General features: G+C 38.5%; 1 protein-coding gene across 4 annotated transcripts; it reads left to right on the plus strand.

Annotated features, from left to right (window-relative positions):
• The first annotated feature begins 4,068 nt into the window (after positions 1 to 4,068).
• On the plus strand, positions 4,069 to 21,568 carry Serbp1 (SERPINE1 mRNA binding protein 1). 4 transcript variants are annotated; one of them, XM_055612677.1, is made up of 8 exons: positions 4,069 to 4,502; positions 8,079 to 8,229; positions 8,754 to 8,894; positions 9,004 to 9,093; positions 9,732 to 9,851; positions 14,057 to 14,234; positions 17,284 to 17,457; positions 19,016 to 21,568. In XM_055612677.1, exons 1-8 carry the CDS (start codon positions 4,190 to 4,192, stop codon positions 19,070 to 19,072), a joined length of 1,224 nt encoding a protein of 407 aa, XP_055468652.1. In that variant the 5' UTR covers positions 4,069 to 4,189; the 3' UTR covers positions 19,073 to 21,568. The 4 variants fall into 4 exon arrangements, with proteins under 4 accessions (XP_055468652.1, XP_055468653.1, XP_055468654.1 ...); XM_055612678.1 differs by having other exon boundaries at positions 9,022 to 9,093; XM_055612679.1 differs by having other exon boundaries at positions 4,070 to 4,502; positions 9,777 to 9,851.
• The last annotated feature ends 2,961 nt before the right edge of the window (positions 21,569 to 24,529 follow it).

Here is a 24,529-nt window from a genome sequence, read left to right on the forward strand (position 1 = left end):
AATAAGGTGGGGAATCGAATGAGGAAAACTCCCAGCATCAACCTCTGCCTCCACTTGTGCACGCTTGCGGGCATGGGCACACGTTTACGCACCAAGAAAAGCGTGAAAGCAAGATTGCAATGTGGCTGAAAACAGCACTAGCGTCAAAAACGCAAGAGCTTCTGAGCTTTGCTAGTAGGACAGTGTTAGACAAACACACTGCATCTTTAGCCAAGGCACTTGGATATTTTTCAAATTTACTGATAGAATATTCTTGAGAGAAGTTTGCTATCCACAAACTGTCGTGTTCCATGAGTATTTTTAAGAGAATATAATGTCAAAATAATGCTACAGAGCCTGAATTTGAATAAGAGCATTGGAGAGTCAGCTCTGTGCTTCCTGTGAGAATTATCCTACCAATATTCTTACTGATAGTAGCAGCCATTTTTTAGAAGTCTTTTTAAAAACATTTTAATCTGTTATTTGTGTGTGTGTGTGTGTGTGTGTGTGTGTGTGTGAATGCAGCACAGCATTCACACACACATTCTGATCCCCACAGTATGTGGAGATCAGAGAACAGCCTGTGGGAATCCTTTCATCCCATGGGTCCAAGGAGACAGAACTCAGATTGGCGTAAAGTCTCGGTGGCACCTTTCCCTTCTGAGCAATCCTTTGAAAAATAAATTATTTATTCTTATTTTATGTGCACTGGTATTTTGCTTGCATTTATGTGTGTGTGAGGGGATCAGATCTTGTTGTTAAAGACAGTTGTGAGCTGCAATGTGGGTGCTGGGAACTGAACCCAGGTTCTCAGGAAGTGTCATTGCTCTTAACCGCTGAGCTATCTTGCCAGCCTAGGATATTAATATTTTAAAGTCTGTAAGTGTGTATAATCTGTGGATGTGAGGTGTTGAGAATCAAACTTAGCATCTTCTACATACTAAACAAATGGTCTGTCACTGAGCTATATACTTACTCTAAGGACCAACACTTTATTAAGATTTAAAAGATTTAGCACCATGGACTTTAGTTGTATTCTTTTAAAATGGGCTTTAAACTTTTTCTGATTAACCAAAGTCTAGATTTATAATTTCTTTAAAGATTCTGTTTTCTCAAATGTTTATTCCTAACATTTTGAAGTTATTACAGAGGTAAATTCTCTGAAAAAAAGTATGTCACTCTTATACATTTCTAGGTTGCCAGTTCCTTGCATAATCTATATTCTTAGGATAAACAATGCTTGGTACATGTGAAGATGCATTTGAGGAAACAGATCTATCAACGAAATATGACTAAGCAGATGCCCTTTCCATTTCCTGTACTGAGGTATGGAAGAGCAACTTAACCTCACTGTGCTTCGTTTTCTTCACTTCTCTCCTTCCCCACTATTCCTCTGGGGGCTGAAATTCTAGTGATATTCTAGTGATCTACCGTTGAGATACATCCCCAGTCCTCAGTTTCTTCACCTTAAAATGAAACTAATACTTAGTCACAGAGCCAGTGAGGACTAAATGGGATCCCATATGAAAAGTGCATTAGACACATAGTAAAATATCAGTTTAGCTACTAGTATTGCTATTGTGGCAGTGCTCAGAAGAAAGGTAAGTTTTAGGAGATGCCTCAGAACTACAGATAATTACTATACTTGGTGAAGAGAAAGGTTTTGTTAAAGTATGATTTTGCAAATTGTATTTGAGCTATTTTCATTTTTCAGTTTTGGGGGGGGTTGTTCAAGACAGGGTTTCTCTGTGTAGTCCTGGCTGACCTAGACTCACACTGTAGACCAAGCAGGTCTCAAACTTACAGAGATCCTTCTGCCTCAGTGCTGGCATTAAAGGCATGTATTACCATGCTTGACTGAGCTATTTTCTTTTTTTTTTTAACTTGTATATATACATATATATGTGTATATATATATCTTTATTTTTAGTATTTTGTCACTTCTTTTTTGAATTGATAAGTTTTTATTTTTTATTTAATCACTTTACAGCCGATACCAGCCTCTCCCCCCTCTCCTCCCAATCCCGTCCTCTTGGGCCCCTCCTCCATTCCCCCTCTTTTTCTTAGAGAAGGTTCCCTGATGGGTACTAACCCACCCTGGCACCTCAAGTCACAGCAGGACTAAGCTCAATCTCTCCCAGTGAGGCCAGGCAAGCCAGCCCAGCTATGGGAAAGGGATCCAAAGGCAGGAAACAGAGTCAGCCCCGACTCCTATTGTTAGGGGACCACATGATGACCAGAATGCACATCTGCTGTGTGTGTGTGTGTGTGTGTGTGTGTGTGTGTGTGTGTGTGTGTTGGGGGGAGTCTAGGCCCGGCCCATGCACTCTTTGATTGGTGGCTCAGTCTTTTTGAGTCCCATGAGCCAGGTTAGTTGACTTTGTTAAGTCTTCTTGTAGTGTCCTTGACCCCTCTGACTCCCTCAATCCTTCCTCCCACTTTTCCGAAAAACTCCTGGAGCTTGCTGGCTGGGCTGTTTTCAAAGGGTGGAAAGAGTATGGCTAAGAGCTGGTAGTTTAGTATTGGGGAAGAGCCACAGCTATGGGAGAGTGAGATTGTGCGGATGTGGAGGAAATAAGTGATTTTTGAGGCATTAACAACGGTAGAACAAAAGAAAAGCAAAAGGCATGTTGCTGATGCCTGAAATATAATTTCGTATTCAACTTTCCTCAAAGTGTTGACCTAAAATATGCTCAGAAATTGTTATTACCATCAATCGTGTTGTTTAAGTTCGGTATCAGAATTTCAAATCTTGTCTTAACTTCTATCAAGACAGAGATTGGTTTACAGAACTGATATCAACAATCTCATAGCGCAGCCGGAAGATTGCCACCACACTTAACCTAATTGTGAACTTGTGAATCATACTACTTTTGGTATAATCTCATCACTTGTTAAAAAGGAACAATTATTTACCTAGAAAGATGTGAGGATGAAACATTCATAGCACCTGCTACTTGCAAGATACGTTTTCTATTAGATCCTGACAGTGGAAACGGTTTAAAAACGATACTATGTATTGGCAACGGATTGCCTTAACAGGAGTTACGGTTCCCAACTAACTTAAGTCTTTTCATGCCATTACTAAGTTATTTAAGTTAACACATAATATCCGTTCACACATAATATTCAATGTACTATAAAACATTTCTTCTTGAGCACATTTTTCTTTTCGGGAGAGGGGATTCGAGACAGGTTTTCTCTGGGTAGCCTCTACTGTCCTGGGACTTTCTCTGTGTACCAGGCTACCCTCGAACTCCTGCCTCTGCCTCTTGAGTGCAGAGATTAAAGGTACACACACTTTACTAACACAGCAGTCTCTTAAGCCTAGGGTGGCCAGATACGGGCGATCAATTAGTCGGATTGGTTCTAGAAAGTGTTTCCACAAACACTGCCTTTTGGAGGCCTTCGAAGGTCAGGGCTTCACAGCTCTCAAAGCATGGTCGCAATGGCCGGAAAAGGCGTGCAACCCAGATACTTCAACTCGTATCTTGGATTCGTTCTGCTATCCAAATTCACATCTCGCTGGAGGCAACCCTGGAGTTTCGCTCCACATTAAACCGAAGGGTCTTGATTCGCTAGGAAGGGTGGAGGATGGCTGTGGAAACCAGACAGCTGGGGGTGTGCTGCTGAGCGGCCACCACCTACGGGCGGCTAGCGCAGCGCCTCACCCCCCCACCCCCGGAAGTTTTTGAGGCTCTAGGTCTGGGAGTCACCTTGACCCTCCCAGAAAGGTGGAGAAAGTCCTCGGTCGGAGGCGGAGTGGTTGAAACCAAAGACAGGGAACTTTCGTAAACAGAGGACGCCCTCACGTTTTCCTATTTTCGGGGGTAGCTAAAGACCGAGAGTTTAAGGGTGACAAGAGCAGGTGGCAGAACTCCGCCCAGCACACGCTTCCCCACCTTCGCCTAGCACGCCGCACTCTTTCCTTGAGATCCCGCCTCTCAGGCGCGCGCGAAGAGTGGCTGAGCGGTGCACGCTGGGAGTTGTGGTCCCGGAGTAGACAGGCGCCCCAGGATAATGGGCTGTGGCCTACATGCCCCATGGTGCTGTGCGGCGCAGGCCGCTCCCGGATATGTGCCTGGCGCCGGAAGAGAAGGCGGCCCCCCTCTCTCGGCCCGGCCATCTTGTGGGAAGAGCTGAAGCAGGCGCTTTTGGCTCGGCGCGGTCCGCTGCAATCCGTGGAGGAACGCGCCGCCGAGCCACCATCATGCCTGGGCACCTACAGGAAGGCTTCGGCTGCGTGGTCACCAACCGATTCGACCAGCTATTTGACGACGAATCGGACCCTTTCGAGGTACTGAAGGCAGCAGAGAACAAGAAAAAAGAAGCCGGCGGGGGCGGCGTTGGGGGCCCCGGGGCCAAGAGCGCCGCTCAGGCCGCGGCCCAGACCAACTCCAACGCGGCGGGGAAACAGTTGCGTAAAGAGTCCCAGAAAGATCGCAAGAACCCGCTGCCCCCCAGCATCGGCGTGGCTGACAAAAAGGAGGAGACGCAGCCGCCGGTGGCGCTTAAGAAAGAAGGTAAAGCCGGGGGAGGACCCCGGGCGGCGGGCGGGACGGGGCGTGCGCCGCCGGCCCCCGGTACAGCTGCGGGGCCGCCGAGCGCTCACGGGGCCGGCCCGGAGCGTGGCTTGCTCCGAGTCCACGCCGCCTGCAGGTCGGCGGGAGCCTTCCCGCCGCGGGCGGACTGAGCGTGCTCCGAGAGGGCGTCCCGGGCGTTCCCGCCGATTCCGCCGAGCGCTGGCCTCCTGGCTCTCGGCGCCCGGGACGAGCGCGGGCACCGCTTCCTGCCCGGGGTGCTCCCGTGTGCTGCCGACTGCTCTGCGCTCCTGCCTGCCATCTTGTCCCACAATGGCGGGGGACCTCCAGGAAGGGCTCGGAGTTTCCACTCCAGCTGCGTCTGTGTGGGGTGCAGTCAGAGTGCAGGGAGGTGCTGTGTGGCTCCCACGTGTGCTTTTTGTTGAGTCCTTTCGCTCTTGTGTTGTGCTTCCTGAAACTTAACTGGAGTGAATTCAACTGTTGGGAAGGAGGGAGATTCGGCCCCACTGTTTGAGTGGGGGTTCTGAGTGAACACCGGGCTTTAGCAGAACCCTTGTCTTGTCGCGATCCCTTCTCCCAGCTCGGTGAAGCCCCAGGTCATGGGCTTTTCCTGCCCTGGCCTCGTGTTTCGTGAAATGAGTGCCCAGCCTGTCAAGGCCAGGCAGCAGAGCTCTGTAGAGTCTGCAGCTTTTCCTCCGCACGTGCGTGAAGCGTGGTCAAGTCTTCATTGGCGGTTAGTAGTCTTCAGGGCACTGAAAGTTTCAGAGTTGTTTGATTTTACCATTCTTTTCCATTACTGCCTTATTTTGGGTGAAAAGGCAAAGCAAATAGGGGCTAAGAGAGTGCAAAACCAATAGCAAGTAGGAATAGAATAGAACCTGCAAATCTTTAAAATTGCTATTCGATGTTAAAGTTGCCTCCTACTGCCACGTGCTCACGAAAGGAATTGTTTCTCATTGGGTTGTGCTAGGTTTTGAAGTAAGGTTTTTTTTTGGGGGGGGGGTTGTCTTTTTTTATTTTTAAAGCTTGGAGTAAAGCATCCAGTACCTAGTTCATTGAAAAACAGGGAAGAATTCTTGTGTTAATAATAGATTTGGAAGGGACAGCATAGTCTGGAATGTTAGAAAACATCAGTTGGCAGAAGTACTTCCCTGATCAAGCTTCTTGACATTATACACAGTTGGATAAGGAATTTAAATCCTGTGTTAAGGAACACTGGCTGATGTATTTTAAACTGCTAAAGTTTACGTCCTTGATGACTCTAATTCAAGAAAGTACACGAATAAGTTGAATCTGAATAAAACAGACCATCTAGGTGAACTCACTCATTAAAAATGTTCAAAGCATGAAGCTTGATAGTAAATTACTCAGTTTTTTTCATCGAGTAGCCAATCTATGATCTTACCTTGGAAACTAGTATTGTAACTCATAAATACAGGACATTTTATTTGTAGCCAGGATTTATGCTTGTTATTTACTAAAGCCCTTCAGAAAACTTACATTAGTGGATTAGTGGTCATCATTTTTTCTTAGTATTTCGGAAGTCTTTTTTTTTTTTTTTTTTTTGGTGGTGGTATTGGGGAGTGAACTCAGGACCTTGCCCATGCCGGGGAATATCTGTGCTTCCCATATCTTCAACCCCAGGGTTGCTTTAAACAAGGCTATATGTGCCTAGGGGAAGTTTTGAATAGATACGCCAGTCCGTGCTGTGGGGTGGTTGGTAGACTTGTAAACAAAGTTCCCACCTCTAAGAATGGAAATAATTGTTAGCATGTGCTGTGTCCTATGTCTCCATAACACAGTGCTGGAAAGGAATGTTTTCCTCACATAAATTTTGTAGCTTTTGTTTATTTGAGGAACTTGAGAATTGGCAAAATATCATTAAGTGTAGGTTTTTGGATTTATGTAAAGAAAAACCAACCCTGGATATTAGTGCAGTTACAAACTCAAGTATAGGTAAGTACAGTAAAAGAAGCTTGCATAGTTTTTGTTCAGTAAATATTATTTTTCATAAGATGAGTTTATTTTTCTTTTTTGTAGTGATAGTGGTAGAACCCAGTGTTTTGCAAACTAGGCAAAAGCGCTCTCACTGAGCTACGCTCCCAATCCCTTGATGAGTTTTAATAAGTTTTTTTCTGATTATGTAGGCCTCATTGAATATTGGGTGGAGAAACAAGCCATTGTCCCTTGGGTGTGTTAGCTTGGTTATCATTACAGGGGCTGAGCTGGTTCCATAGCTCCACCCTAATACACTATACTTCTGATGAAATTTATGTAAATGTCTTGGTATAAGGTCTACATTTAGGGCTTGTCCTGAGACTTTACAGAGAATGAGTTTTATTATTAAAGAATTACACATTTAGTATATGATTATAGTTAAAGATATTTTGATGGTGTTCCATTTTCTTAGAATTAGTCATATTATTTCAAAAAAGTTTCTCAGCTGTTGTTTTGCCTGTCAAAACCTGTGGTTTGGTAATTAGAGCATGTTAGGCATACTTTTCACAATCAACTTGTCATTAAGACTACCAATAGTTCAACTTATATGGATTTCCTATGCTATCAGAAACACAAAATAAAGGCAGGAGAATTAGTTTATGCTTTAAATATCAGTTAATGCCATAAGTTTTCTCTTTTTTTTTTTTTTTTTTTTTTTTTGAGAGTGTGTCCTGTATTATACTGACACCCTGGTAATGAGCTATAATCACAACCTCAGTATATAATTGCTAAAAGAATGCCTTTCTGTGTCTGATTTGTGAAGATGCTTTGATAATAGATATGTGAAAGAGTAGATCTAGAAAAGGACTTTCTATCCATACTAATAATGAAGTATTTAATGGTTTCATAATAGTGTTTAAAGTTAAATTTAGTAATATGTATAGAGATATGTACATACATACTTTGAATGTTTCATGTCTGAGGAAGATTTTTTTTTTTCCTGGTTAAATAGTTCTATTTGCTTGTTTGGAGTGGAGTTGGGACATGATCTCTTTGTAATCTAGATCCGCCTTGAACTTGCAAGCCTGCCTTGCCCCAGTCTTTCTAGTGTTAGTGTTATAGGGACTATGTCTAGCTCAGAAAACTATCTAAAATTAGGGAGTTGTTCCTAGAACTTACAAGTGCCTTTTGTTTCATTTCAGAATTACAATTTTATAGAATGAAGTGTTCTATTGCCTCCCTTCAGATTACATAGAATAACATACTGTGAATCAGTCATTCTTCTAAGGTGCATGTTAGTGAATATCCAGTGCTTGGTCAATTATGAATGGCTACTATATTACTTTTGATGTCTTTAAAGCCGAAAATATGTCATTTGATTGAAACGTCTGTAAGTTTGAAGTTCTGTACTAAGAGACTGGCTTTTTGGAGAGTAAGGAGAGATGGTGCCCAGTGATGTCTGTGAGAAGCAAAATGCTTGTAGATGGAGTTTGAGACGTTTGTTGTTGAATAAGATGTCCTAGTGTGTTATACTTAGGTGATGCTCATCAGGGTTAGTTATCTAGCATAAACTTTTTGTATTGTAAAAGTGATTTGCTTATGCTGGTTATTTGTCAAAAGGAATAAGGCGAGTTGGAAGAAGACCTGATCAACAACTTCAGGGTGATGGGAAAATTCTTGATAGGAGAGCAGAAAGGCGACCACCTCGCGAAAGAAGATTTGAAAAGCCACTTGAAGAAAAGGGTGAAGGAGGTGAATTTTCAGTGGATAGGTAAGCTTAAACAAGGTTTTCTTGATTTGTCACTCGTAGTTAGATCTTAATGTAAAGCTATAAATTGGAGTGATTACTTAATGTGTATTTCAGATAAATGTGACTATGTTGTTAAACACAACAGTATTTTATTAACTTTTGGATAACATGTTTTAAATTAGAGCTAAGAGTAAATATTTTACTTGAGTCAATAGCCACTTTTCCTTCCTCTGTCCAGATACTGAGTTTAAAAGGACAGTGGTAGTGGCTGTCACTCATCGTATGCAAACTACATGTGATGAGTGTAGGTTTAGGTATATTGGTCAATAGCAGTGTGACATGCAGTGAGTGAGTGTGTGTGTCCTAGCAGCTTTAAAGAATAGTAAAGCAGTCTCTAAATCTCCCTTATATAAGTAGAGATAAATTTTACACCATATATATAGTTGGTTATGAGCCAGTAAGCATATTCTGTATTTTTAAGCTCTGAGTGGGTTTTTCCTGTTTCTGTAAACATGAGATATATAATTACTAAATTTGCTTTATAGACCGATTATTGAACGGCCTATCCGAGGGCGAGGTGGTCTTGGAAGGGGTCGAGGAGGCCGAGGACGTGGAATGGGCCGAGGTGATGGATTTGATTCTCGTGGCAAACGTGAATTTGATAGGCATAGCGGAAGTGATAGATCGTAAGTCTTATATTGATTGTTGTATTTTGAGATTTAATGTGCTTGTTTCATAAAAACAAAATTTGAATTTCTAGAACTAAAGAGTATAATGTTAACTCAGTTTTGTTAGTTCTTTTTCACATTACAGTGGCCTGAAGCATGAGGACAAACGTGGAGGTAGCGGATCTCACAACTGGGGAACTGTCAAAGATGAATTAACGTTGGTATTCTGATTTATATAAATATATATATGTATATATATATAGATATATAAAGTTAAATAATTCCCATGAAACCAAAACTGTAACTTACTAGTGAATTGTCAATGCTTAGATTTTGTTCCTGAGGCAAGAATGGATGTTCTGTCTCAGCGCTGTAACTTTATATTAAACGAGCAGTTTTTCTATATTTAAATATATTGATAGTTTTGTTTTGGTAATAGGTATGTATGGCTTTTCCTGAGGCCCCTGTGATGAAGAGGCTGGCAATGTCATGGCATTAATAGTTCTAACTCTGCCTCTTGTAGTCTTGTTCTTTCAAAGTTTGATAAACTCTCTTTTGGTTTTAGATTTTTAAAAAAAATATTTTTTGAGATGGGTAGTCAAGGCTAGCCTTAACTTGTTATGTAGTTAATTATAGGCCTCTACAACTGTGTCTGACTTATAAAGCTTTGTTTTAAAAGTGTATAAACAAATTTATGTGTGGAATAATTTGTTTTCTCTTAAAGATCAACTAGAGAATAATCAGAAATAGAATAAAATTAGTAATACATAAAAATTAAAACTTTATTTTGGTATGAAGGACTTTTGGATACATGTAAATGGACCTAGATGCCTTTCTTTTTCTTTCTTTCCTTAGAGAGTCTCCCAAATACATTCAGAAACAAATATCTTATAATTGCAGTGATTTGGATCAATCAAATGTGACTGAGGAAACACCTGAAGGTGAAGAGCACCCAGTGGCAGACACTGAAAATAAGTAAGTGGTTTTCTGTAAGGAAGTAATGCTCCAATATGGAAATGTCTTGGTTTTTATTAATAAAGCAACTGTAATTTAATGCACTCATTTGATGGCACATGCATAAGATGAGACTTCTTTCTGTTGAGACACTGTCTTGCTGTGTAGTTTAGGTTGGCCTGGAACTCAGTATTCTCCTGTCACTTTCGAAGTACTGAGAATGCCGGAGTGCCCTACCTACCATGACTCATGTATTGTTGGCTTGATAATCATGCTGTTTTCATATACCTTAGAAAGGTTAAGGAATATGTGCATTTTAAGGAAAGCCTTTTAGCCTGAATCACAAAAAATAACCAGTTGTTAATCTGAGAATGAAGAAAAGGAACATTCTTTGCATTTGAGCTTAATTGAAAGGTTAATTCGAGTGATAGCTGTGCTATTCTGAATAGGTGGGATGAATTAAAAACTGAACCAAGAGGTATTTTTAGTGTTTAGCCATACTTCAGAGCAATCTCAACATTTCCAGTTATAAATACAAAAACTAGACAACTTGAAAAAAGACTTGGCAAAAATTTGGTCCAGTTCTTTTAAGTTTTTTTATGTGAATTTCGAACAGCCCACTTTTTGAAACCATGAAAAGCAGTGATGGTGTTTTTAGCCCATTAGCAGTCTTTTAAAATGTTGATGTGTGTGCGTGTATGTGTTGAGTGCACTGCATTTGTGCAGTGTCTACAGAGGCCAGGAGAGGGCGCTGGATCTCTGGACTATAGTAAGCGGCGGGCTGTGGGTGTATTTTAGGCATACTGATTTTACTTCCTTTGGATATGTTGGGAAACTAAATCTACGGGGCATGACATGCGCATTACTGTCTTGAAATCAGCAGTGTCTATTAAACTAACTGATTGGTTCAAGTGGGGCTTGCCAGGTGGGCTCAGCACCCTTCCTTCTCTGAGTACATGTAAGCCATTAATGACTGCTAAGGGGTGGTGGCCAAGGTGTGTGTGTGGGGGGGTTACTACTCATAAGTTTCCTGTGTTCCTATAAGTAAATCCTCGCCCGTACACTTAAAAATAGCCACCACACAGGTGGGATAATTTCTTTAGCTTTTGTATGTGCTTGAGCTGGAGTGAATAAATGTTTACTCGTGTCTATCCAGGAAAAGTTTAAGCTCAACACAATATATTTCAAATGGTGAAATTGTTACATCTATTTCTAGAGTTTTATTATCTTTCTATATTGTGGTGTATTGATGTGCATTTCTGATATTGTTTGAGAGGGTTTTTTTCTGCACCCTCACCAGTATTTATTTCTCTCTCTGTTGCTAGCCATTATGACTAGGATGAGATGATCTCACTGATTTTGATGGTGTTTGTTTTTTAGTCAGGTTCTCACGTAGCTCTAACTGCCCTTGAACTATGTAATGAAGGATCATTTCGCTTAAATATGACCTTTCCAAGTGCAGGGACTACAGGTGTGCCCAGTCGTGTTTGTTTGCATTGCTAGGACTCTCACTTCAGGACCTCATAGGTGCTGGGTATGCACTGCCATCTGAGCCATATCCTTAGCCCTGTGCTAAGGATGTTTTGTTTTTTGTTTTTTTGTTTTTGAGGCTTTAAATTAAAACACAACCACTCTATCTTGTTTTTTTTTTTTTTTTGTTTTTTGTTTTTTCCAGATAGGGTTTTTTTCTGTGTTAACAGTCCTGGCTTTGTAGACCAGGCTGGCCTTGAACCAGCAGCTATGCCTCCCAAGTGCTGGCCTGCCCTCATTTATTCATTTTTTTCGTCAGATTGGTTTTTGTTGTTGATGAGCTGTTTGCATTTGTTACTTATATATTACTTGTTGGTGAATGGGCAACACATTTTCTGTTGAACCATTTCCCAAGTCCTGTTCGGTTTTTGAGACAAACTCACTATTTGTGGTGCTGGACTAGAACTCAAAACAGACCAGGCTGCTTCAGTTCACAAGATCTGCTTTCTCGTCTCTAGTGCTGGGGTTGAAGGCATGTGCTACCACTACCCATTCAATCCATTTAAATTTTTTAACTGATAAGTTTGTTTTGTATAGGGCATTTAAAAAAGTCTAGGGAACGGTTTCCTAGTATCATTTATTGAAGAGACTGTCCTCTAGTGTGTGTTCTTATGGAACATAATAAATTGGCTGTGAATATATGGATTCATTTTTAGGTTTTCTGTTTTGTTGCTTGGAACTGCTGGACCTGCCACTTCCTATCGGATAGTGAATGTCAGGCCACATCAGACCGGTCACAGAAGGGAGTCTTCCTTCTAAACTTACTTTCCCCCAAGAAAGCTCTGGTGGGGCATGGTGACCAAAGGTCATAATTAGAGCATTAGAAGGTGGATGCAGGCTGATCAGCAGTGCAAGGCTAGTCTTAGTTACATAGAAAGTTTGAGACCCTCTGAGGCTACATTTAAAAAAAAAAAGGAAAAGTAAGAAATAAAGTGCTATTTTGGTGAGCAAGTCTTGGCTTTTCGAGACAGGGTTTCTCTGTGTAGCCTGGAGTGCACTCTGTAGAACAGTCTGGCCTCAAACTCATAGAGTTCTACCTGCCTCTGCCTCCCAAGTACCGGTATTAAAGGCATGTGCCAAAACTTCCCGTCGGTGAGCAAGTCTTAATGATAGGAAGCATTGTATTTCTTGGGCTTGTTGGAATAAAGAGAACAATTGCCAGGATGTATAAAAGTAAATGGGAATACCTACGTGAGAATTTATATTATGTTGGGTGGTGGTGGAGCATAGCTTTAATTCTAGCCTTTGGAAGGTAGGGGCAGGTAGATATCAATTTGGGGCCAGTGTGGAGTAATTGTTCTAATGAAGATAATGCCTACCACTTCAGAGAAGTCTCTTAGTAAAGAAGGGGGGGAAACTGAATGTAGTCTCTTATTCTAAGGATTCAAGTTTTAGAAGCAAAACTTCCAATAGTCTTTAAAGGTAGATATCACTGTCAGAATTGGTGAATCACTAGGACTGTTGCAAAGCTTTAGTTCTATCTGTAAAATGTTGTAAATTTGCTCCAGGATGTTATAAGATAGAATCTGTCCAAATACAAAAAAACTACATAAAGGTAGTTTAGCAATGATGCTAAACTAAAACACTTGCTTTCTTTCATTTTCCAAATGTTTGCTGGTATTTGGAATTAGTCTAAGATAATGGATTCTTAGGCCTGTACTTTATATTGAGAGGGGAACAGATAATTAAAATAGTTAAAACCTGGGGTTTATGTTGGGAAATAACAATTTTGGTATTAATACTGAAATTTGTTTTGTGGACAGTCCCATTACTGGTGAAGCCTCAGTCTCCTGTCCATATGTTAGAGGTTGGTTAGTTTGAGAGTTAGAGGCAGATTGGTGGAAATTAGGCTTTTATATGAAATGAAAATGGTGGGGCAGGGATGGTTTAGTCAGTAAAGCATCTGCTGCTCAAGCTTTAAGACCTCTCTAACACCCACATAAAGCCAGGCATGGGTGCGTGCACGTCTGACCATCCTTACCTCCTATTGGGGTTTGGTAAGAGTTTTTTGAGCTCATGGGCCAGCCAGCCTAGCTAGTTGGTGAGCTTTGGGTTCAAGGAAAGATCAGTCTTGAAAAATAAAGCAGAGAATTCTTAGGCAAAACACCAACATTTGCCTTTGCGTGCACTGCATACACTGTTTTAGGAGAAAGTAGACAAACTAATTATACAAGAGGACACAGTTTATAGTTTCAAAGAAATGTGTATTAATGGGTTAATATTGTTCAAGGTTAGTATTCCTGGAGAAAGCAAGTTGTAAGATAATCTGTAATCACAAATCCGTGTGCAGTGGGCTGGTCTCCACCGCGCTGCATGGTGATCTGACTTACAAGAAAGCCGTGGTTCCTCCTGGAGTCTTGCTAACGGTACCAGCAGAGTCAATATCCTTCTTGTAATCTGAAATACATATATACTTAAACTTTTTCTGTTTTATGTAAATGGGCGTTTTGCTTACATATATGTGTATGTACCGTTTGCTTGTCTTCCTAGGGAGTTCATAAGCTCTGGGTCTCGAGCTGGAGTTACAGGGAATAGTGAGCTAATCTATGTGTTGGGAACTGCACCGCAGTTCTCTGGAAGAGTAGCCAAGTCAGTGTGTGCCCTTAACCTCTGAGCTATCTCTACACTCCCCCCCGCCCCCCAATTTTTTTCTACAAATTAGTATCAGACATAAAATTTAAATATCTGTTTAACAGGGAGAACGAAGTTGAAGAGGTTAAGGAAGAGGGTCCAAAAGAGATGACTTTGGATGAATGGAAAGCTATTCAAAATAAAGACCGAGCAAAAGTAGAATTTAATATCCGAAAACCAAATGAAGGTGCTGATGGACAATGGAAAAAGGGATTTGTTCTGCATAAATCAAAAAGTGAAGAGGTAAAGTTAAAATTGTTTAAATTGGTTCAGATGTGGCTTAAATCATAACTTTTGTTTTAATTTTCATATGGGTAACTTGCTTTTTCAAGATAGGGTTTTTCTTTGTAGCTCTGGCTGCCCTGGAACTTGCTCTGGTTTTGAATTCAGACCTACCTACTTCTGCCTCCCAAGTGCTGGGATTAAAGACATGTACCATCTCTGCTCAGCCAATACAGATAACTTTTAAGGTTTATTTTAGGCTTATTTGATGTAGATAACTTGCTCAGAAAGAAAAAATATTCACAATATTTAGTGTTTTTCTTTATTATGGAATGATGTCTTCTAAAGGCTAATTAAAATTTTTATCTAAGAAACATGGAAACTTGTTAAATTTGAGAAAGTCATGTTGGTGGTTAAGGCTTATGTAAATATGAACCTAGCCGAACACATTATTTCAGATATAATTTATTTTTCTCTAGCAGCTTTTGCTGCCTTTTTGATACATACATTTATTCATGTCAGATTCTGTCAGCCCAAGGTAAAGTTAAATGTTAAGGAAGGCAACCTGTAATTTACAAGATTTAATAAAATTTTGTTTATCCACTTATTTTTGCTATTTGGAGATTGAACCCAGGGATTTGAACATGGTAAAAAGCACTTTTTCTGTTCTGCCATTGAGTCATAACTTGTAGCTCTTAATGCAGTTTGGTTTGCTGGACATAGAAATGACTGAGGACAATATAAGAAACATTGTTTAATGGAATTGAGTTGGTTTTAGAGAAGGAATGTTTTTTAACATTTATTCCATAAAATATGAATGAGGAAATTGTCTTAAATATCAGGTTTTTAGAAGCACATTTTGATTCATTAGAATTTTTCGTATCCCAATTCTTGCAGATAAAATTGTTAGGGTTGTATGAGTAGAACAGTATAGATGGAAATCCTGATTGAACTATGAAAATTTTAATGTAGAACTTTCTATTTAAAATGACAATCTGTGTTAACATGAAAAATGTAGTTGTAATATTAGGTAATTCACCAATGTATTAAGATGTGTGCCAATTTGAAATATTTTACTCTGAACTTTTCAGAAAACTACAGTAGTCCTGTCTATGTATGATTTTTTTTTCTTTTGTTTTTAGCTAACCTGAAATTAACTGAGTTCCAAAAAATACTAAATAGAAAATTGTAGAAATTCGTAATTTTAGATTGCATGCAATTCTGAACAGTATAGTAGAGGCTTAGCATTTTTCTGCACTGTCTGAGGGTGTGAGTCATTTATTTACAACTATTATCTCCATTGTGTGTTCTACTCGCCCATTAGTTACCTAATACCTCATATAGTGCAGGGTTTGGTACTTGGTTTCAGTCCTATATTTTATATTTTCTAAATAGGGGACTGCTTTATTATACAAAGTAAGAAGACATGATTAACAATTTTTGAAAATTAAAATACACATAATTGGTTTTGAAAAAAATGAAACTATGTTCTTATTTATCAAGCACTTTGGGTTCATGCATTTATTTTTGCCTCTGTGATGTGAATACTTGTTTAAATATGGGCTTACTGGTTTATTTAACACTTGCACGACCTATATGACAAATAATGGGGTGCTTCTAAGATGAAAGAAATGAGCTTTGGGGAATGATAAACTAAATCATTGTGCCGACAGAGAGCAGAGCAAGTTCACATGCTAGGTGCTCTGGAAAGATGAGTGAATGGGTTTATATGTTTTGTGTCTTCGCATTCTAGAAGCCAACCTAAAAGTTAGGAATGTGCCCTGAGCAACAAAACTTCTTTGTAATAAACCCATCCAGGTTCAGATGTATATAATTGAGCTTGTTTTGCTTCTATGCTCTAGAAATTTAGTAAATGATATCAATGGTTTGAAATACAAAACATTTATTTAAACCGAGATAAAAAGACAAGCTATAAAAATGATTTTTAATTTACCTAGTTCCTTTGTAATTTATATTTGTCATTTTTAGGTTTCCTTAAAATTTAAGAAATGGAATTTAATTTGGATATTAGTGTACAGACATGAATGTAAACAAAATGTTCATTTGTGTTTTAAAGTAATAACAGCTGATATCTCAGGTAGCTAGAAAGAATAGGGTATTCATTACCCTTCAAAAATAGATTTTATGTGTATTAATAAGAAAACATCAACTTTGATTAGTGTAAACTTTTCACCCAAAGATTAAAACTAAATTCATGTAGAATATATAAAAATCAGGCATTAGGTGATACTGAGTTTGTTTTTGTTTTTGTTTTTTTTTTTCCATTCTGAGACATATAGCTTATATATAAAGAAAGATTCTAGTTTTGTAATACTTCATTTATTGGTAAAGTCTTTAGTAGATTTATTTATAGTTTCAAGGGTCTCTTATGTAAAGTTTATATTGTTTGACTTCAAGTTGGCAATTTATGTGGGGGAACAATGAAGGATGAGTAACCCTTGTCGCTTGAAACCAAACATGTTTCAGAGTTTTAGAATATTTGCTCAGTATTCCTAATTTGAAAATCGCGGTATGTAAAAAAAAATTGGTATTTGAGGTATTCATGCTTGCTCAACCAGTAATTGTATATAACCACAAAACTTAAGTCCTGTGTACATTCAGCCTTGGGTAGGAGGTTCTACTTTGATAGAATATTTTTAAAATAAAATCTTCTGGTTTATCACTAATAGAAACTGTATGTGCTTTCTATCCAAACATCATCAGGGATTCACATTGGAATCCCAATTTGAAGGGCCTATTTTAAATGTCACATAGATTCAGTGCTGAAGATTGAGGACTAGAGTAAAACTTGTCTTATGTGCCATTAATATACTGGTATCACCTACAATTCAGAGAAATTGTGATTAAAGGAAAGTTAAAGAAAATTCATTCTTCAAGGTTACTACTTAAACACCCAAATGAGCTTATTTGTAGAGTTAGATAATGGGTATATTTTTATTCACAAAAATACAGGATTGATAATTGGTCTTTTAGGGGAGAGAGCACATTTAGAAATTCTGCACTATTACTTTTATATTAATTACCCAAGGGCCTTCATTTAACATTTTAGGCTCATGCTGAAGATTCAGTTATGGACCATCATTTCCGGAAGCCAGCAAATGATATAACGTCTCAACTGGAGATCAATTTCGGAGACCTAGGCCGCCCAGGACGTGGTGGCAGGGGAGGACGTGGTGGCCGTGGCCGTGGTGGTCGTTCAAACCGTGGCAGCAGGACTGATAAGGTGATTTTAAGATGCCTTTTCTATTTTAAGCAATTTAGGACTTGAAAGTGATTCCTGGCTAGATTTTGGAGGGTGGGGGATAAAAAATAAAATAAACTATTTTCAAGAAACAATATTTAAGACAGGATTTCACTGTGCAGCTTTAGTTGTCCTGGAACTCACTATGTAGACCTGGTTGTCTTTGAACTCAGGTCTTCCTGCCTCTGACTGTGAATGTTGGGATTAAATGCATGTGCTACCATACTTGGCCTTGGTTCTTTTTTAAGTACCTTAATGCTTAGAGTAATACTGCCAGAAAGGTGAATTAACCATACTATTGAGTCAGGGTCCTGTGTTAACACTTGGTGTGCTGGTATAATTTTTTTTTTAACCCTAGGTGTATCCTCACTGCCAAGTAAATCTAGTTATAGAACAATCTTAGGATTGCAGAAGTTTCCCAGAAAACACTAGTCTATGCCATGATTTAAGAGTGGGATTCATGCTGGTGGCGGCGGTGCATGCCTTCAGTCCTAGGAGGCAGAGGCAGGCAGATCTCTTTGTTAGAGAGCAACCTGTTAGCAAAATTTCAGAACAACAAGGGCTATACAGAGAAACCCTGTCTTGAAAAACAACAACAAAAGGTGTAATTCAGTGGTATTTTTGTTCTACTCTAAAACAGTTTTTAATGAGATTTTTGATGCCCAAGGAGTTAATTTTGAATTCACAATTGCCTGTTGACAAAGTATAAAGGTTACTGTTCAGTTTGAAATAAATGGTGAATTCCCACTGTTTGACTTTTTGTGCTTAGGTTTTTTTTGTGGCTTTTTGATTTTGTTTGTTTGTGTTTTGAGTCTGTGACTCACTTGTAATCAGTCTGTCCTGGAACTCTTCATTATGTAGACCAGGCTGGCCTCTGCCCTCTAAGTGCTAGGATTAAAGACCTGAACCACCACACCTGGCTTAGTAATTGTTTTTTAAGTTATCTTACCTCAGTGCTTCTCTCTCGACGTCCCCAGTGCTGCAGCCCTTTAATACAGTCCTCATGTTGTGGTGGCCCCCAAATATAAGATTTTTTTTAACATTGAATGTACTAATTAAATGATTGCGTACTGATTTCTAAACCTGCTTTTTTTCTATTGATAACACTCTTAATGTTGCAAAGTGAAAAGTATAAAATTAGTAACAAAGTGAACCCACATGTTGCATGTGGATACGAAGTCGTGAGTAGACCTGATGTGGTAGCACATACCCATAATCCCGGCAGTTGGGAGATGGAGCAGATTATGAGTTTGAGGATGACCTAGGCTACAAGTGGCAAAATCTTGTCTGAAGAGGGGGTCAGGAAACGGATCACTGGTAGAGCACTTGACCGAGCACATACAAGGCCTGCATATAATTCCTAGTAGTTTTCTTCTGATTTATACTTTTGTTTAAAGTAAAAGCAGAGGTCTTTTATGTAGTGTTTTAACACAAAGTTTGGTTGTTTTGTTTTTAGATTTCAGTGTCTAAATACAGAAAATTTTGAGATTGGAGAATTGTGGTTAATTTCTTTTTTTTTTTTTTTCTTTTCCCTCCCCAGTCAAGTGCTTCTGCTCCTGATGTAGATGACCCAGAGGCATTCCCAGCTCTGGCCTAACTGGATGCCATAATACAACACTGGTTCCTTTGTGGACCCTCCTGTTCAAAGCTTTGCATGCTTAAGGATCCCAAACAACTAAGAATTAAAAAAAAAAAAAGACTGTCATTCATACCATTCACACCTAAAGACTGAATTTTATCTGTTTTGAAAACGAACTTCTCTAGCTACACAGAAGTAACAAATATGTTAGTCAGTTTTGTATTTAGAAATGTATTGGTAGCAGGGATGTTTTCATAATTTTCAGAGATTATGCATTCTTCATGAATACTTTTGTATTGCTGCTTGCAAATATGCATTTCCAAACTTGAAATATAGGTGTGAACAGTGTGTACCAGTTTAAAGCTTTCACTTCATTTGTGTTTTTTAATAAGGATTTAGATGTTCCTTTTATTACAAGCTGGTTTTAAATATTGGACATAATACTGGTTTTAATACCTGCTTTGCATTTTCACACATGGTCAGCTGGGACATGTAAACTTCTGATTTACCAGATTTTATGCTGTGTGGAATACTAACCACTGTGTATTTTAACTATTTTCATTTGGGAGTTGACATTTTCTTTCCACCTCTTATGATAGCTGATATATACTAAATCTTTATACAGAAATGTCAGTACTTGAACAAATTCAAAACACATTGGTTTATTAACTTTTGGCTCATGCATGGTTTATTAGGTTCAAATTATACCTGATTCATCTATATTTACTTTTAAAATGTGTGGTTTCCTCATTTTAAAAGTAAAACTAAACAGTGCTTTTGGAATTTCTAAGCTACTAATTGTTGATAGATACAGCCTGTGTCTAGTAAAATAGTTTTGTGGGTGTGGGTTCTATCTTCCCATGAAAAAGTGGGAGGTGTAAGTTAGTTTGGTTAGTGCCTAATAGTTAAATTTATATAAAATAAGAATGAGCATTTGGTATCTGTATGAAAGGGCCCTAAATCAAAATGATTATCCATAATCAATCTTTATTCTTGTTTTATAAAAACCAAAGGGCACTCATTGGTTAGTGTGCTGAGATAGAAAAGTATCTGAACTTTAGTATTCACAGTCAGCTTTGCTTTTAGTTTGGAACTGCATCACTATCCATAAAATATGAAGCAAGTGTCTCGTTTATGAACTTCCTGTATGTTACGATTTGGTCATGAGCTGACAGATAAATAGTACACAGAAAGTATCAGTTTCCATTTCCTTCATTAGAAAATTAGGTAATTGATGAATTTTTTTTTAACAGAAGCATCACTGCTTATTTAAAAGTACGTGCATAGAAGATTTAAACAAGGTTTTTCTAGGAATTTTTATTCACATGGATTAAACAGGAAAGGAGTTTAATTCAAAGTTTTAAGACTTGTCAGTTGTCAGTTTTTTTAAACTTTTGTTGTGATTATAAAAATGCTTGGAGATCTTAAGTCTTATTTGCTAGTTAGATGGTTAGTTTTTATGTACACATCTAAAAGATGTTACATAGCACATTTATTCATCTAATAACATTTATTAATCTGGTTGCCAGAGAGAAGGTTTTGGGTTTTTTTTCTAATAGACTTGTGCCGGTGACTTATGCTGCACATGACTGTACTTACTAGTGCTGATATCTGACGTTCCACATGCTCAGTTACCTGCTTTTCAGAGGCAAGGATCAGTCCATGTAGACTTGTAGCATATGCACCCTTAGGTCAGTATCTTTCGAGTATCTTAATTCATTTTTAATATTAACGTCTTTTATAAGTACAGATTTCCAGCAACATGTAGAAAACACCTGCTCTTAGAAATACAAGTTTTACTCACTGATAAGCTGTCACAAGAAAACAACATAGCAACATTTTGTTACTATCAAAGTAACATTTGTTACTTTCAAACTAGGCTGAATTTGAAGAAGTTGTTTTATTAGTTCTATATGATACCTGTGAATTTCTTTTCAGGGTCACTTTATGTCAAGAGCTAATGGTAAATTTTCTGTTGAAAAATAAGAATTTATTTTCATGCTCATTTCCTCAAAGATAAAAGCAACCAAATGGGAGCCCCTTTATATGCTTCTTGGCTTCCATTTTTCTGATGTCTGCACTCCCAAGATAATGCTACTTTTAAGATTTTTGAATGTTTAGATATCATGTGAGGTTTTTATTATATAAACTTGCTGAGTCCTGTATTTGAGGAATAGCTATCTTCAAATGACAAAGTTGGGGAAGTTAGTACAATAATTTCAAGAGCAAATATAACTGCTTGAATGTTTTTAAATGTAAACGGTATCAGATGAAAATTTGGGATGTTTCCAGCTTGGGGTGAAGGGGGAGGGTATAGTCCCTTCAGAGATCTTAAATGTACCAGCAGGTACTACAGTTCATTTTATTCAGTTCAAGACACATACTTTTCAGTGTTGTGAATGTATTTGGTTTATTTTTTGGTATGGGTTTGCAGAGAAACTATTGCGTATTCCTTCTGATTGTTATTTTTATAATTACTAGAGATGACTGAAATAGAGAAAATGTTATACTGAGTTTGCAAGTGAAGTGTAAGTATTTTGTGTTGAATTTTTAAAACTGTCTTTAGAGCAGGTGGAAGAAACCAGGTATTAAAAATTTTAAATGTGAAGCTGCAAGAATCTTGTTGATGTTGACTTTAAAGGTAAGATAACGTAGGGTTATCTGGACAGGCTGCCAGGCCTTGAGCTAACTGGTATTGTATACGTGTGATGCTTGCAGTTTTGCTTCCCCCATCCAAGGCCACCTTGGTGCCCAGTATCCATCCAGGTCCTTGCTCAGCAAATTGCTGAGCTATAACATAGTAAAGGAAAAGTATTCTACCCCAAGCTTTTGTAATTGTTGTGAAGTTAACATGTAAATGTTAAAGGAATCTGAATGTCATATCCAGAAACCAGACTGCTAGTATGCCTTGAATGTGTCTACTAACAAGACAGTAAAGTATTACCTTACGCCTTAGTATCTGCATTAGCAAAACAAGTCGTCAGATGTTTCTGTTTATTATTATAATTATTTTTTGGTTGAAGTGCTAGGGATTTGTGTGTCCTGGACACACATTCTGTCACCAAGCATTATTCTTCAACAGAAATTGTCAGGTTTTGTTGGGATAAATAAGTGGCTGCATTCCTAAGTGGCAGTAGGTGTTGCTAGCTGTGCCCTGATTGTTGTTGCTGTTCCCTGATCTAGGATGTCATCCCAGGCCGAAAGTAAGAGCTACTTTAAAATAAAAATTTATTTGCCTCTATGCATTAAGTATGCTACTCTTAAAACGATCCTTGTCACTTTAACCCAAAGTGGGTTAAGGTGTCTAGCTGGTAGCCACTTGCCCATAATAAAAAACCATAGAGGCGGTTTTTAGCAGTTGCTTTTTAAAAAGATAGTGTGTGTGTGTCTGTGTTTTTGAGCCTATAAGTGCAGATTCCCGCTTAGTTCAGAAGAGGTTATTAGATCCCTTAGAGCTTGAATTACAATTCTAGCCCCTGATTTTGCTATTTTAAAACAAGATAATGTTGGTTTGAATTAGTTTTCACTGTCAATTGTATTTGCAGTTGTCATTTCTAAAATTTAATACTACTACCTACTTTGAAATATTTATTTTCATACACATAAAATGGTCCAGGTTAATTTATTTGGCTAGAGGTTTGCCAGGGACTAAATAGATTCAAGAAGATATGTGAGTTTTCTCCCATTGCATACATGAACATGCTTTTGAAGTTCATTGTATCTTTAGAGATGGGCAATTGGTGGGATTTGACTTTAATTTATAAAGTGCTTTGTTGAGTATCACAAGCTGAACAGGTCTACATCCCGAATTTTCTGAGAGAGATGTTTCCTACTGTGTGTTGCAGCTCTTTCGCATGTTTTCCTGAATTTCAGAATTTCTACTATCTTCAACTTGATAGACCTTTTAACCTTATATATTCATAAAGGGTTACTTAAATGCTCACATCTAACCTAAAGTTAGACAACTCTTCTGGTGAGAAACCCGCACAGGCCATTGTTTCTTAGCATGGAGTTGGAATGGTGAATGCACACTATTAGCGTTTATTAGTGTGTGCCTGGCATTTTACTGTGCCTGTAAAAGCAAGTAACACTTGGTCACTATCTCAGAAAGAATCTAGATTTTTAAAAAATTAATAGTGATAAGCATCTATTTCTAAAAAGTAAGAGATAAAGGAAGTTGCTAGTAAACTTGACTGAGTAGCTTAACCAGCATTTCCTAGTTACAGGATAGCACAGATGCTTTCTCTTATCAGCTAAACACTTACTGAGAAGGCAGAGGAGATAACAGCAATTTTCTGTTTACAGGAATTGAAAAGAATCTAATCAAATTGAGTTCTACAGTGTGAGGAAACCATTGTTTACTACAGTTTTAGGGGGAAAAATGGTCGTCTTTCTTATGATGGAATAAAAGTTATAACTTCTGTTATTAAATGAAATAGTGTAGAGTTCCACATTTCAGTGAAAGGGATGGTTAAATCTGAAAATTAGCAAGTGAATAATGAGCGTAGTTTTTCATGCTTATATGTAGTTTTGTAGATGTTTTACAGTTTTAAAAAACATACTGGCTGGGAACTTGCTTTGTAAACCAAGACCAGGCTGGCCACAGCTTCTTGAGTGCTGGGATTAAAAGACTTTCATAGCATTTTAAAATTAGTTTAAATATTCTTGATGTTCAGGGTTTTTGAACAGTTAATGAGAATCACTTAGTAGTGTTCATCGTTGCCCACTTTCTGAAAAAGTAACCACCAAGTATAACAATCACTATAGAGTGAAGAAAAGACAGTTTTTACTGACAACTTATGGCACAATATTAAGGCATCTCTTTATAATTTATTTAATTTTATTTTATGTGCATTGGTGTGAGGTGTAACACCTGGAACTGGAGTTACAGTTGTGAGCTGCCATGTGGGATCCTTTGGGAGAGCAAAGAGTGCTCTTAACTACTGAGCCACTTCTCCAGCCCAAGGCATCTCTTTTTTGGCTTAAATAAAGTATGTGAGTTGGGTAGAATTATGAGGTGAAAGTTTATTCTTAGTGTTTAAAGACTTAAGTGCTGGGCTTCGTGGTACTGAATTTAAGGTTACAAGCTGAAGGCTAGTCTTGTTACATAACAAGGCCTTGCCTTAAAACCAGTTCTCCACATTTGGGGGCGGGAGGGTTAGTAATGGTTTATTTTGTTCATCAGTATAATGGGTAGGTTTTTGTTTTGTCAGCTTGACACAAGTGGAGTTGTCTGGGAAGAGGGAGCTTTAATTAAGGAATTGCTTATATTAAGTTGGCCTGTAGTCAAGTCTGGTATTTTTTGGTTAATGATTAATGTGGGAAGGCCCCACTTAAAGGGGGAGGTGCTGCCTTCCCCTCCCCCCATTCCTGTTTTTGTTTTTGTTTTTGTTTTTGTTTTAAACTGAACAAACCAGTCAACAGCTTCTTGCTTCAGTTCTTGCCTCCAAGTTCCTTTTCTGGCTTCCCTCAGTG

Source organism: Psammomys obesus, unplaced genomic scaffold (genome assembly GCF_907164565.1).
Source record: "Psammomys obesus unplaced genomic scaffold, mPsaObe1.curated_primary_1811, whole genome shotgun sequence".
In the NCBI taxonomy this organism is placed as follows: Eukaryota; Metazoa; Chordata; class Mammalia; order Rodentia; family Muridae; genus Psammomys; species Psammomys obesus.